This window comes from Dendrobates tinctorius, unplaced genomic scaffold (assembly GCF_039654945.1).
Source record: "Dendrobates tinctorius isolate UK_male_01 unplaced genomic scaffold, ASM3965494v1 ptg000237l, whole genome shotgun sequence".
NCBI lineage: Eukaryota > Metazoa > Chordata > Amphibia > Anura > Dendrobatidae > Dendrobates > Dendrobates tinctorius.
The window spans coordinates 8176347-8191420 of NW_027361904.1; the positions used below are offsets into that span (position 1 = coordinate 8176347).

At 57.5% G+C, this 15074-nt stretch overlaps 1 protein-coding gene across 3 annotated transcripts in view; it reads left to right on the plus strand.

The window, feature by feature from the left end:
- Positions 1 to 15074, plus strand: part of IL11RA (interleukin 11 receptor subunit alpha) — a 187268-nt gene that overhangs the window by 60691 nt on the left and 111503 nt on the right. The window contains exon 1 of one of the 3 annotated variants that reach the window (XM_073556708.1): positions 14201 to 15025. The exons of 1 other annotated variant lie outside the window; for it this stretch is intronic. In XM_073556708.1, the coding sequence (XP_073412809.1) occupies positions 14213 to 15025 (813 nt within the window). In that variant the 5' untranslated portion in view covers positions 14201 to 14212. Of the gene's footprint in view, positions 1 to 14200; positions 15026 to 15074 lie in introns of those variants that run through there. One more of the 3 variants, XM_073556709.1, reaches the window with a different exon arrangement.

The window sequence follows — 15074 nt, forward strand, 5'->3', positions numbered from 1 at the left end:
TTGGACTTTCAGTTGTTTGCGCATGTTTTGCACATTTTATGTCTGTCTATGTTGGTTTTCTTTAGTTTATGTATTGTGGTTTGTTTCTGAGTGTAATTTTGATAATTTTGTAAAATAAAAGAGTTGGAGGATAAGACACGATGTCACAGCAGAATAGTGACTGCAGCTCTGGAGGTGACTGGAGGATAGAGCACGCCCAGGAAGAGGAGGAGCATCTGTGCTGAGCGTCTGCAGGCTAGGGTCTTGCTAAGCTCCTGGGAAGGGAGGTTTTTTCCTGCAAGGACTTTCCATCTGCCCCCTTCCCAGGAAAGAGGACTTTCCCTGGGACTGAGCGCCGGGACTGTGCCCCTGGCTCCCATCCCCCGGCAAGCCAGCTGGGGGTGGGGGGCCTCAGCACCATCCGGAGGCCAGGGTGCAGCCAGCCAGTCCCAGGGAGATGGGGAAGAGACGGAGCCAGGAGAGAGGGGGTCGCAGGACCCAGGAGCCCCGGGACACCGGGCCCCCCGAAGCTGGTACCGTGGCGGCTCCTCCTCCCGGAGGAGTGGCGGCCCAGAGCAGAGGTGCAGTGGCAGAGCCCCCCAACATCTGGGGCTCCAGAGCTGAGGGAGAGCCATCTACCATCTACGCCTCCCGCATCCATGCGCACCTCTGCGAATATGAGGAGGCCGCCAAACAGCTAAGAAAACTCCAGGAGGAGTTAAGGGGAGCACGAGCGGTGGCTAAGAACCGGCTCCCCGCCTCGAGACAAGCTGAGGTCTCCGCCACGGTGGAGAGGCTGAAGGGGGCTATCAGGGCCTTGGAGGAGATACGGGCGGCTATCCTGAGTGGGAGCGGCCCCTTTGCAGAGAAACTGAAAAACGATGACCGGTTTAGAGCCATGACCGGTGGGTCTCCTGGGGGGTCAGGAGGCCCCTGCCAGGTGGAGGGCCAAGAGGAGGAGGAGGATGGCGGAACATCTACGCCCGCCCCACCTGAAGGCCTGGTGAGCAACAACACCCAGGTAACATGCAGCTGGGTTGCCCCTGAGCAAGTAGCTCTCCCACCAGTCTCCAGTTACTCGGAGGAAAGTGGGGGCGAGGGGGAGGCTGGTGGAAGTGGGGACAGTAGTAGTGAGGGGGGCTGCCTCGTCCTACAACAGGTGAGGCAGATTGAGTCCCCAGAGCGGTTTGGCACACTGCTCTTTGGGGACGAGGTCCGCCCTGAGGACGGGGCAACCGGAAAGAGGAAAAAAAAAAAAAACAAGCGCAAGCCAAAAAACACCGTGGCTGACAAACTTATGTTTGTCCCTCTTTCCGGGGCCCCTCTGTCCCGCTGTATGGAACCCGCTGCCCACCCCGGCTCGGGCCCTGTGGTAGGTCCGCAGCGGGGGCGCGGGCAGAGTGATGTGTGCCTGGACCTTACCGTCACATCTGGTGGTGAGGGTTCAGGCAGCGACATGGAGGTCGGTGCTGGTGCCAGTGGTGTAACAGCCGCTGGCGGTATTGGCAGTAGTGGTGTCCGGGCTCAGTCCCCGGTGGCAGGGGGGGCTGGCCTGGCGCTCAGCACGGGTACAGCCAGGACCGCACCTCCGGCGGTGAGTGCTGGGGTCTCTGGATCCCCCACGCACGGGTCCGTTAAGTCTGGTCCACTTATGGGGGTCCAGAGACCTAGAAAGGGCGTGGAGGCTGCTGTAAAGCAGCAGCTAAAAAAATGCAAGGGGCTGGTAGCTCCTCTGACGGCGCCCATGGCAAGAGCGGGGTCCCCGGCGCGTAGACCCAAAAAGGGGTCCGTGCTGGGGGCACCGCCGCCGCTGGGCGACGAGGGGGAGTGGCCAGCCCTGCCAACATCAAGTGGTGGGTTCAGGGGCGCAGTGACGGTCCGTGAGGGGGGCGTGGCCTCCCCGAGTGTTGCCCAGCCTGCAAAGGCTGCGGCATGCGGGGGCGTGTCCTCCTCGGCCGCTGTCCCGCCCGCTGTGCCCGCGTCACCTGGGGAGGGCGTGGCCTCGCAAGGGGTCACTGCTCTGCCCGGGGTGGCTGCGGCCGGCGGGGGGGGGGCGTAGCCTTGGCGGGCCCACTGCCTCCTGTCCCGCCTACCCCCTCAAGCAGCATAGTGCCCCCAAAAGTCGGTAGGGAGTTGTCGGGGTCCCCAGCCCGCTTACCTCCATCTGGTGGTGCGGGGGCTCTGGCGCGCCTTGGGAAGCCGGCGGGGGCGAACAGCAGAGGGCAGGGTGCGGTGGCAGTGGCCGTCCCTGCCCTCAGTGCAAAGACACCGCAAAAAGAAAAAAAAGTGGAGCCAGAGAACCCAGGAGCTGCTGCTGCTCCCAGGCTCGGGCAGGGCGTACTGAGTGCGCTCTGCTCGGAGGTATTTAAAGGGGCAGCGGCACTCCTGGACAAGAGTTGAAGCAGTGCCAGCAGCTCCAAGAAGCAGAGCACTGGCCAGTCAGGGCCCCCAGCAGGCAGGCAGGGGTACTGCAACACCAAGTCTGCTAATGTAAATAGTGGTCTATCTGGAAGTGAGAGTGGGAGTGAGATAGGAGATATTTTTGAAGAGCTGTTTGAGGACATAAATGGTGATGTGAGCGATATGGATGAGGGAGTGAGTCCGAGTGTGAATGTGGCAGTAAATGCTGGAGTGAGTGCCGGAGCGAGTGGAAATAATAAAAGAGTGAACGGGAGAGTGAATGAGGGTGCTGGCACAAGTGGTGGTAGTGGTGGGAGGGCTGGCCCGTCTGCCCCCCCAGCCGCGAGGCCCCAACCGCCGTTTCCTGGAGGCCCTCCAAAGGGGAGAAAGATCGATCATGGTAGAGGGGAGGACAGTGGACCTGTCTTTCTGGATAGAGAGACATGGCCTAGCAGCCTTCCAAAATCAAAGGGAGGGAGGGACTGTTTGGTCTCTCCCCACAGCCGGGCAGGGGCCGCCAAGAAGGAATGTGGTCCGTCTTAGGTGGGGGGGCAGTGAAGCTTGTCCACCTAGGAGCAAGGTGGTGGAGCTCCTCCTTAAGATGGGCTTCGGGGCGAATGACATCTTTGCCCTGATACATCCTTCGGCGTCCCGCTTCTTTGACGTCAGCTTCGTGCGGCCAGAGGGGCTTGAGCTCTTCTGGTCAAACTACGATCTGGTGCGAGAAGAGCCCGGATGGCGAGACTTCGTGGCTCAAGCGGTGTCTCGCCAAAATTCTGTCAAGCGAGTGACCGTGGTTACATGTAACGAGTCACTCGCAGGCGTGGACATCATGACGTGGCTTTCCCGTTACGGGGAGGTCACCGAGGTCCCTAAAAAGAACAGGGACGAGTTTGGCATCTGGTCGGGGGGCTGGACCTTCATGGTCAAATTGAAGGTTTCCGGCGGCACGGTCACCCACATCCCTTCCTCGGCGTTCCTGGGAAGGGACAGGATCCTGGTCTTCTACCAGGGGCAACCGAGGGTCTGCCACAAGTGCGGCGACCCCACCCACTTCAGCGCCAACTGCAAGGTGCAGAAGTGCGCGTTGTGTGGTGGGGTAGGTCACCTGGCTGCCTTGTGCAAAGACATTCGGTGCCACCTGTGTGGTGACCTGGGTCACCCTCTCAGCCGCTGCCCTCGCTCTTTCTCTAATGCCGCCACAGGCCCGGTGGGGGGAGACCGCGGGGGGGGCAACCCCTGGTGGCGCTTCTTCTGCTGTGGCAGGTGGTGGCGGAGGGGGAAGAGCTGAGGGGCCAGTGAGGAAGGGCAATGCTGCAAGGGGCCCCGCGTACCAGCGGAGGCAGGAAAAGCGCCAGGGAGGTAAGGGACAGGTGGAGCCTCGGGCAACCGGGGTGATGCCTGCTCCTCCCTCCAGGCCCGTGGCCAAAGCCTCTGAGGCCCTGGGGGAGAGTGCGGTGAGTGAGGAGATCAGGAGGATGGAGAGAGAGGAGAAAGCGGCTGACTCGGACAATTCCTCTCAGTATGAAAGTGTTGATGAGGATGTCCAAGAGCAGCCTACAGCACCAGGTGGCAAAACCAGGCGTGCCAAGCGCAAAGCGGTGGGGAGGAAGGCTGACAAGCCTTCAAAGTCTCCCCCGCCCCCGACCACAAGAGTGCATACGGAAGGGCCCGCTGGCCCCCCTCTGATCAGACTCTCCAACCGGTTCAGTGCCCTCGGAGGTTCAGATGATGAACCGCAAGACGAGGGTACTGGGCCGGGGGCATCACCGGAGGGTCCTTCAGGGGATGGCGGAGTCCGTCCCTCAGGGGGCATTGTTCCTCCTGAGGGGGGGACAGACCTGGAACCTGGGGGCGAGGACACCGGGGGGGTGGGATGGACACGTCGGGAGCTTCCCTGAAAAGGAAGGTGTCTGACCCCTCCCCAAGTGGAGGTGATAGCAGGGTAGGGAAGAAATTGGCCATCCAACTCGATCACCCATGATGGCTGAACTCACCCCGTTGACGCTGGCGTCTATTAATGTCGCCAGCATTAAGTCAGATGCGGCTTGCTTCACGGCCTTTGATTTTTTCTCCCGGATTGAGGCAGAAATTTTATTTTTGCAGGAGACCAGACTAACAGACATGGGGGCCATCTATAAAGCACGGAGGGAGTGGAGGTGCGGGCCCTCATACTGGTCTCTTGCGGCCGAGCCGTATAGCGGGGTGGCAGTCCTTTTTAAGACTGCAGCAGTTGAATGCCGACGGGTTACTGAGTTGGAAATGGGGAGGTGCCTGATCCTAGATGTCTTCATGAGGGGACAAGAGCTCCGGCTCATCAACATCTACGGCCCGCAGTCCAAGTGGGACCGCAAATGTCTCTTCCTGAGGATCAAGCCCTTTCTTTTTACGAGCCGACAGGTGGTCTTCGGTGGGGACTTCAACACCATTACGAGGTCCCGTGACCGGGGGGGTCCCGGAGATCGCCTGGCTTATGATAGCGTCGCGTTGAATAGCATAGCCAGTGAAGCTCGCCTGGTGGATGTCCACATCCGGCACACCCCAGGTCACGGGGGTTTCACCTACCATAGGGGTAGCAGTAGGTCTAGAATAGACAGGTTTTTTTTTAAGGAGGACGCCATCTTTTCTGCTGTGTCCGCCGTTGAGGTGGAGTTCTCCGATCACTGTCTAATTTTCTTTTCTCTGAATGTTGCAGAGACTCCTCGGATGGGAAGAGGGCTGTGGAAGCTCAATTCGTCCCTGCTGGAAGAAGCGGAGGTGAGACAATCCTTCGAGGATTTTCTTCAGAGCCAGGTACCGCTGTTGGATCTCTGTAGTAGTAAGTCAGAGTGGTGGGAGATCTTCAAAAAGCGGGTGGCGGGGTTCTTCCGTCAGCTCTCGAGCCTCAGGAGTCTGAACAGGCACCGCTTGTACCAGGCTCTGGGGAGGAAACTCGAGCAGCTTGTCTCGACTGGAGGTGACCGAGAGGAAATCTCCAGAGTGAAATCTTTGCTCAAGAGGTGTCAGTATGATAGGCACACATCTTTGGTTTTTGAGAGGGACTTCGGGAAGTACCGCTCGCCCGACCCTTACAGAAACTGTAAGATGTCAGTGAATTGTAAGATGGTGACAGGACTGATCGACAGTACGGGGTCCCTGAACAGATCCAAATCAGGGATCCTGGAGGTAGTCAGATCCTTCTACTCACACCTCTTGGAAAAGAAGGATCTGGATCGGGACAGGATGTCGGCTTTCCTGGCTGAAGCCGTCCCTGAGCCAGGGGGTGATCCCTCTCTTGGTGTTTTGGCAGAAGAAATCAGGGAAGAGGAAGTGAGACTGGCCATTGATGGGCTTCGGCTCAAGAAATCGCCAGGTCCGGATGGCTGAGTTCTATAAGACTTTTAGGGACTCCTTGGTCCCCCTCTTGACAGGGGTCTTTAATGAGTGTCTCTCCTCGGGCACTCTTCCCGGCTCAATGAGGAAGTCAGCCCTCATTATTCTGTCAAAGGGTAAGGATCCGTCCCGTATCGAGAACTGGCGTCCCATAGCGCTTCTCAATATGGACCGGAAGGTTCTGGCCAAGGTGCTGTTTAATCGGCTGGTGAAGTTTGCACCCCGGCTCCTTTCAGGGGCCCAGCATTGCTCTGTTCCAGGCCGCAGTACTTTTAGTGCTGTGCTCGGTGTCCGAGAGGCAGTGGAGCAGGGTAGGGCAGGTCACTGGAAGGGGTACTTGCTGTCATTAGATCAAGCGAAAGCCTTTGACCGGGTCAACCACGAGTACCTCTGGTCCGTCCTTTTGAGGTATGGTCTGCCTGGGAGGTTTGTAAAATGGTTAGAGATCTTGTACCAAGGGGCTGAGACTTTTCCGCTGGTTAACGGTTGGTCAGGTCGCCCTTTTGAGGTGGGTTCTGGGGTCCGTCAGGGCTGTCCGCTGAGCCCGCTTTTATACGTGTTCGCGATCGATCCCTTCTTAAGGAGGGTAGATCGTGGACCGTTGGTGGGAGTCGGGATGGACCAGGCGGGCTCTGGCTCCTCTCTGAGGGTGGTGGCGTACGCCGATGATGTTTCCCTGTTCGTATCCTCGAGAGGGGAGGCGGACTGGGTCATGTCGGAGGTAGTGCGCTACTCGGAGGCATACGGGTCCATGATCAACCGGGATAAGTGTGAAAGTCTCTGGCTGGGAGGGGGAGATCCTAGTTTTGATCTCCCGGACACCCTTCCAGGGCCCCAGGCCACCGCCAAAATTCTAGGCATCGAATTTGGCCCCGGGGATTACCCCCAGCAAAATTGGGAGGGCAGACTTAAGATAGCCGCCCAAAAGGTGGACCAATGGAAGGGTTGGTCTTTAACCCTGAGGGAAAGGGTTGCCCTGGCTAAAGGCTATCTGCTACCTTTATTGATATACCTGGGCAGTGTGTGCATCTTGCCGGAACCTCTCTGGACACGGGTCTATAGCCTGTTCTTCCAATTGTTATGGGGGAATAGGCTTAACCTAATCAAGAGGGAGGTTACATACCGTACGAGAAGACTAGGCGGGTTGGGTATGGTCAACCCGGTGGTGTTTCTAGTAAACACCTTTCTTAAGGCTAACATCTCCAACCTCTGGCTAGAGAGGGCTCCTCCGTGGGTAGTCTCCTGCAAGGGTTGGCTTTGGCCTTTCTTCCAGGAATGGGAGACAGGAGGGCGGGTGAAGGACCTACGCGCACCTCATGGGCATCTCCCGGCTTATGCTACCCCGGTTCTGAAGGTGATCCGCCGGTGGGGTCTGGGAATGTGGGAAATCAGGACCATGTCGAGGCAGTGCCTTGACAGGAGGGTCCTGTTGACCCATTTCCAGAAGCCCCTGGCCCTTAAGGATTGCCCAGGCCGGGATCTGGAGGTCGGGCTGGGGCTTTTAAATTCTAAGCGGATCCCCATGAAGTTTTGGGACTTGACCTGGCGTTGCTTCCACGGGAGGCTGTATGTAAGGGACAACTTGAAGTGCAGGAACTCCGATGACCGGGGTTGCCCTCGTGAGGAGTGTGGCGACGTGCTGGAAATCATGGAACACTTCCTGCTTCATTGTCCCTTTAATGCAGAGGTTTACAACAGGGTGGGTGCTTCCATACGTTGGCCGCGGCTGGTGTCCCTCTCCTACGCTGAATGGGCCTATGGAGCGTTCAGATCCCTGGGTGGCCGGGACCCGTGCACTTTATTCCTAGTCAGTGCAGCGGTTAGGTTCCACACTTGGAATGCACGGTGCCTAGTTTCGACGCGGAAAAAAACCCTCCCAAGGGATGAGGTGGTAGGAAACATCTTGGGTGACCTGGTGAAGGTCCGTTCTTTGGAGTTCGAAAGGTTGGGTGTGAGGAAGGCCTCTTGGCTTTGGAGAGGCCTCTCCTTTTAAAAACGCTCTCAAGGGAGAGCTAGCTCCGTGTGAATGAGGGTAGGGATAGCATAAGTTTCACTGGGTGTGTTAGGGACAGAAGTAGGGGCAGATAGGGACAGGGAGGGACAGGCACTGAGGGACAGATAGAGAGTTAGTTATGTTAAGTTAGGTAGAGTAGGGGCAGGTAGGGACAGATAGGGACAGGTTTCTTTTTTAGGGACAGAAGTTTTGGACAGTCTTAGTTCTTGAGGGATAGGATGAATGTGTTAGTGAGGGATGGAGCCTCTAGAACCCCGTTTTCCTGGTGGTGGGCTGGTGCATGCCACCTTAGCTTTTTGTTTTAAAAACAGGACATATAATGGATATTGGGCTTACAGGTGCCAAACTTGGGCCTTGGGTATGTAAATGCTGTGTTTAGTTTGTATATTAATGCGTAAGTAGATGGGATGGTATTGAGAGTTTTGGAAAATGTCTTTTGGTTGTGCTTTGGTAAAAGGAAAAACATATAACACACTTTTTTTTGTTTTTTTAGTTAGAATGTGTGGATGGGGTGTAGTCAGGTTGGGAGGGGGGTGCATGGGGGGTGGTGGATGGATGACCGGATGCCAAGAGCAACATGAAGGAGCAAAGGAGCAGGGCAGGAGAAGTAGACTCTGCGGACCCTGGAAAGAGTTTTCGTGTGGAATCAAAAGGCCATAAACTTTCGTGGACCAGATTTTGCAGTGACAAGGCTACAAACTTGTAGGACCTGCGGTGCAAGGTGGTGGGAAAAAAAAGGCTGCGAACTTGTTGCCATGTGTGGGAGAGGAAAAAAAAAAAAAAAATCTTTGCTGTGTAATAGGAGGTAAGGTTTGTCGGCCAAAGTGGCAGAGTTCTTGTTTTTTTCAAGGCGGAGGGCCAGGAAAGGGTTATTTTCGTTTGGTTTTTGTAAATAGTAAAATTGTAAATAGTAAACCAGTAAAATCGGTGAGGTGTGAATGGGGGTGAATGGGGGTGAATGGAGTGAGAATGGGGAGAGGGGTTTATGTTTCTTTGTATTCTCTTTTAAGTGGATTCCTGCTGGGGGACCCTAAGCTGCCGAGCTCAGTGGGGGACAAGGAAAGGATTTGGACTTTCAGTTGTTTGCGCATGTTTTGCACATTTTATGTCTGTCTATGTTGGTTTTCTTTAGTTTATGTATTGTGGTTTGTTTCTGAGTGTAATTTTGATAATTTTGTAAAATAAAAGAGTTGGAGGATAAGACACGATGTAGCAGCAGAATAGTGACTGCAGCTCTGGAAGTGACTGGAGTATAAGACACGATGTAACAGCAGAATAGTGACTGCAGCTCTGGAAGTGACTGGAGTATAAGACACGATGTAACAGCAGAATAGTGACTGCAGCTCTAGAGGTGTCTGGAGGATAAGACACGATGTAACAGCAGAATAGTGACTGCAGCTCTGGAAGTGACTGGAGTATAAGACACGATGTAACAGCAGAATAGTGACTGCAGCTCTGGAAGTGACTGGAGTATAAGACACGATGTAACAGCAGAATAGTGACTGCAGCTCTGGAAGTGACTGGAGTATAAGACACGATGTAACAGCAGAATAGTGACTGCAGCTCTGGAAGTGACCGGAGTAAGACACGATGTAACAGCAGAATAGTGACTGCAGCTCTAGAGGTGTCTGGAGGATAAGACACGATGTAACAGCAGAATAGTGACTGCAGCTCTAGAGGTGTCTGGAGGATAAGACACGATGTAACAGCAGAATAGTGACTGCAGCTCTGGAAGTGACTGGAGTATAAGACACGATGTAACAGCAGAATAGTGACTGCAGCTCTGGAAGTGACTGGAGTATAAGACACGATGTAACAGCAGAATAGTGACTGCAGCTCTGGAAGTGACTGGAGTATAAGACACGATGTAACAGCAGAATAGTGACTGCAGCTCTGGAAGTGACTGGAGTATAAGACACGATGTAACAGCAGAATAGTGACTGCAGCTCTGGAAGTGACCGGAGTAAGACACGATGTAACAGCAGAATAGTGACTGCAGCTCTAGAGGTGTCTGGAGGATAAGACACGATGTAACAGCAGAATAGTGACTGCAGCTCTAGAGGTGTCTGGAGGATAAGACACGATGTAACAGCAGAATAGTGACTGCAGCTCTGGAAGTGACTGGAGTATAAGACACGATGTAACAGCAGAATAGTGACTGCAGCTCTGGAAGTGACTGGAGGATAGAGCACGCCCAGGAAGAGGAGGAGCATCTGTGCTGAGCATCTGCAGGCTAGGGCCTTGCTAAGCTCCTGGGAAGGGAGGTTTTTTCCTGCAAGGACTTTCCATCTGCCCCCTTCCCAGGAAAGAGGACTTTCCCTGGGACTGAGCGCCGGGGCTGTGCCCCTGGCTCCCATCCCCCGGCAAGCCAGCTGGGGGTGGGGGGCCTCAGCACCATCCGGAGGCCAGGGTGCAGCCAGCCAGTCCCAGGGAGATGGGGAAGAGACGGAGCCAGGAGAGAGGGGGTCGCAGGACCCAGGAGCCCCGGGACACCGGGCCCCCCGAAGCTGGTACCGTGGCGGCTCCTCCTCCCGGAGGAGTGGCGGCCCAGAGCAGAGGTGCAGTGGCAGAGCCCCCCAACATCTGGGGCTCCAGAGCTGAGGGAGAGCCATCCACCATCTACGCCTCCCGCATCCATGCGCACCTCTGCGAATATGAGGAGGCCGCCAAACAGCTGAGAAAACTCCGGGAGGAGTTAAGGGGAGCACGAGCGGTGGCTAAGAACCGGCTCCCCGCCTCGAGACGAGCTGAGGTCTCCGCCACGGTGGAGAGGCTGAAGGGGGCTATCAGGGCCTTGGAGGAGATACGGGCGGCTATCCTGAGTGGGAGCGGCCCCTTTGCAGAGAAACTGAAAAACGATGACCGGTTTAGAGCCATGACCGGAGGGTCTCCTGGGGGGTCGGGAGGCCCCTGCCAGGTGGAGGGCCAAGAGGAGGAGGATGGCGGAACATCTACGCCTGCCCCACCTGAAGGCCTGGTGAGCAACAACACCCAGGTAACATGCAGCGGGGTGGCCCCTGAGCAAGTGGCTCTCCCACCGGACTCCAGTTACTCGGAGGAAAGTGGGGGCGAGGGGGAGGCTGGTGGGAGTGGGGACAGTAGTAGTGAGGGGGGCTGCCTCGTCCTACAACAGGTGAGGCAGATCGAGTCCCCAGAGCGGTTTGGCACACTGCTCTTTGGGGATGAGGTCTGCCCTGAGGACGAGGCAACCGGAAAGAGGAAAAAGAAAAAAAACAAGCGCAAGCCAAAAAACACCGTGGCTGACAAACTTATGTTTGTCCCTCTTTCCGGGGTCCCTCTGTCCCGCTGTATGGAACCCGCTGCCCACCCCGGCTCGGGCCCTGTGGTGGGTCCGCAGCGGGGGCGCGGGCAGAGTGATGTGTGCCTGGACCTTACCGTCACATCTGGTGGTGGCGGTGAGGGTTCAGGCAGCGACATGGAGGTCGGTGCTGGTGCCAGTGGTGTAACAGCCGCTGGCGGTATTGGCAGTAGTGGTGTCCGGGCTCAGTCCCCGGTGGCAGGGGGGGCTGTCCTGGCGCTCAGCACGGGTACAGCCAGGACCGCACCTCCGGCGGTGAGTGCTGGGGTCTCTGGATCCCCCACGCACGGGTCCGTTAAGTCTGGTCCACTTATGGGGGTCCAGAGACCTAGAAAGGGCGTGGAGGCTGCTGTGAAGCAGCAGCTAAAAAAATGCAAGGGGCTGGTAGCTCCTCTGACGGCGCCCGTGGCAAGAGCAGGGTCCCCGGCGCGTAGACCCAAAAAGGGGTCCGTGCTGGGGGCACCGCCGCCGCTGGGCGATGAGGGGGAGTGGCCAGCCCTGCCAACATCAAGTGGTGGGTTCAGGGGCGCAGTGACAGTCCGTGAGGGGGGCGTGGCCTCCCCGAGTGTTGCCCAGCCTGCAAAGGCTGCGGCATGTGGGGGGGGCGTGTCCTCCTCGGCCGCTGTCCCGCCCGCTGTGCCCGCGTCACCTGGGGAGGGCGTGGCCTCGCAAGGGGTCACTGCTCTGCCCGGGGTGGCTGCGGCCGGCGGGGGGGGCGTGGCCTTGGCGGGCCCACTGCCTCCTGTCCCGCCTACCCCCTCAAGCAGCATAGTGCCCCCAAAAGTCGGTAGGGAGTTGTCGGGGTCCCCAGCCCGCTTACCTCCATCTGGTGGTGCGGGGGCTCTGGCGCTCCTTGGGAAGCCGGTGGGGGCGAACAGCAGAGGGCAGGGTGCGGTGGCAGTGGCCGTCCCTGTCCTCAGTGCAAAGACACCACAAAAAGAAAAAAAAGTGGAGCCAGAGAACCCAGGAGCTGCTGCTGCTCCCAGGCTCGGGCAGGGCGTACTGAGTGCGCTCTGCTCGGAGGTATTTAAAGGGGCAGCGGCACTCCTGGACAAGAGTTGGAGCAGTGCCAGCAGCTCCAAGGAGCAGAGCACTGGCCAGTCAGGGCCCCCAGCAGGCAGGCAGGGGTACTGCAACACCAAGTCTGCTAATGTAAATAGTGGTCTATCTGGAAGTGAGAGTGGGAGTGAGATAGGAGATATTTTTGAAGAGCTGTTTGAGGACATAAATGGTGATGTGAGCGATATGGATGAGGGAGTGAGTGCGAGTGTGAATGTGGCAGTAAATGCTGGAGTGAGTGCCGGAGCGAGTGGAAATAATAAAAGAGTGAACGGGAGAGTGAATGAGGGTGCTGGCACAAGTGGTGGTAGTGGTGGGAGGGCTGGCCCGTCTGCCCCCCCAGCCGCGAGGCCCCAACGTAATTATGCGGGGGTCGCGGCTGGGGGTCGGGGTGGTTCCGGGGGGGTCTCCTCGCCTCCGGGCTCCGGGGACGGCGGTTTGCACCGCCGTTTCCTGGAGGCCCTCCAAAGGGGAGAAAGATCGATCATGGTAGAGGGGAGGACAGTGGACCTGTCTTTCTGGATAGAGAGACATGGCCTAGCAGCCTTCCAAAATCAAAGGGAGGGAGGGACTGTTTGGTCTCTCCCCACAGCCGGGCAGGGGCCGCCAAGAAGGAATGTGGTCCGTCTTAGGTGGGGGGGCAGTGAAGCTTGTCCACCTAGGAGCAAGGTGGTGGAGCTCCTCCTTAAGATGGGCTTCGGGGCGAATGACATCTTTGCCCTGATACACCCTTCGGCGTCCCGCTTCTTCGACGTCAGCTTCGTGCGGCCAGAGGGGCTTGAGCTCTTCTGGTCAAACTACGAGCTGGTGCGAGAAGAGCCCGGATGGCGAGACTTCGTGGCTCAAGCGGTGTCTCGCCAAAATTCCGTCAAGCGAGTGACCGTGGTTACATGTAACGAGTCACTCGCAGGCGTGGACATCATGACGTGGCTTTCCCGTTACGGGGAGGTCACCGAGGTCCCAAAAAAGAACAGGGACGAGTTTGGCATCTGGTCGGGGGGCTGGACCTTCATGGTCAAATTGAAGGTTTCCGGCGGCACGGTCACCCACATCCCTTCCTCGGCGTTCCTGGGAAGGGACAGGATCCTGGTCTTCTACCAGGGGCAACCGAAGGTCTGCCACAAGTGCGGCGACCCCACTCACTTCAGCGCCAACTGCAAGGTGCAGAAGTGCGCGTTGTGTGGTGGGGTAGGTCACCTGGCTGCCTTGTGCAAAGACATTCGGTGCCACCTGTGTGGTGACCTGGGTCACCCTCTCAGCCGCTGCCCTCGCTCTTTCTCTAATGCCGCCACAGGCCCGGTGGGGGGAGACCGCGGGGGGGCAACCCCCGGTGGCGCTGCTTCTGCTGTGGCAGGTGGTGGCGAAGGGGGAAGGGCTGAGGGGCCAGTGAGGAAGGGCAATGCTGCAAGGGGCCCCGCGTACCAGCGGAGGCAGGAAAAACGCCAGGGAGGTAAGGGACAGGTGGAGCCTCGGGCAACCGGGGTGATGCCTGCTCCTCCCTCCAGGCCCGTGGCCAAAGCCTCTGAGGCCCTGGGGGAGAGTGCGGTGAGTGAGGAGATCAGGAGGATGGAGAGAGAGGAGAAAGCGGCTGACTCGGACAATTCCTCTCAGTATGAAAGTGTTGATGAGGATGTCCAAGAGCAGCCTACAGCACCAGGTGGCAAAACCAGGCGTGCCAAGCGCAAAGCGGTGGGGAGGAAGGCTGACAAGCCTTCAAAGTCCCCCCCGCCCCCGACCACAAGGGTGCATACGGAAGGGCCCGCTGACCCCCCTCTGATCAGACTCTCCAACCGGTTCAGCGCCCTCGGGGGTTCAGATGATGAACCGCAAGACGAGGGTACTGGGCCGGGGGTAACACCGGAGGGTCCTTCGGGGGATGGCGGAGTCCGTCCCTCAGGGGGCATTGCTCCTCCTGAGGGGGGGACAGACCTGGAACCCGGGGGCGAGGACACCGGGGGGGGTGGGATGGACACGTCGGGAGCTTCCCTGAAAAGGAAGGTGTCTGACCCCTCCCCAGGAGGAGGTAATAGCGGGGTAGGGAAGAAATTGGCCATCCAACTCGATCACCCATGATGGCTGAACTCGCCCCGTTGACGCTGGCGTCTATTAATGTCGCCAGCATTAAGTCAGATGCGGCTCGCTTCACGGCCTTTGATTTTTTCTCCCGGATTGAGGCAGAAATTTTATTCTTGCAAGAGACCAGACTAACAGACATGGGGGCCATCTATAAATCACGGAGGGAGTGGAGGTGCGGGCCCTCATACTGGTCTCTTGCGGCCGAGCCGTATAGCGGGGTGGCAGTCCTTTTTAAGACTGCAGCAGTTGAATGCCGACGGGTTACTGAGTTGGAAATGGGGAGGTGCCTGATCCTAGATGTCTTCATGAGGGGACAAGAGCTCCGGCTCATCAACATCTACGGCCCGCAGTCCAAGTGGGACCGCAAATGTCTCTTCCTGAGGATCAAGCCCTTTCTTTTTACGAGCCGACAGGTGGTCTTCGGTGGGGACTTCAACACCATTACGAGGTCCCGTGACCGGGGGGGTCCCGGAGACCGCCTGGCTTATGATAGCGTCGCGTTGAATAGCATAGCCAGTGAAGCTCGCCTGGTGGATGCCCACATCCGGCACACCCCAGGTCACGGAGGTTTCACCTACCATAGGGGTAGCTGTAGGTCTAGAATAGACAGGTTTTTTTTGAAGGAGGACGCCATCTTTTCTGCTGTGTCCGCCGTTGAGGTGGAGTTCTCCGATCACTGTCTAATTTTCTTTTCTCTGAATGTTGCAGAGACTCCTCGGATGGGAAGAGGGCTGTGGAAGCTCAATTCGTCCCTGCTGGAAGAAGCGGAGGTGAGACAATCCTTCGAGGATTTTCTTCAGAGCCAGGTACCGCTGTTGGATCTCTGTAGTAGTAAGTCAGAGTGGTGGGAGATCT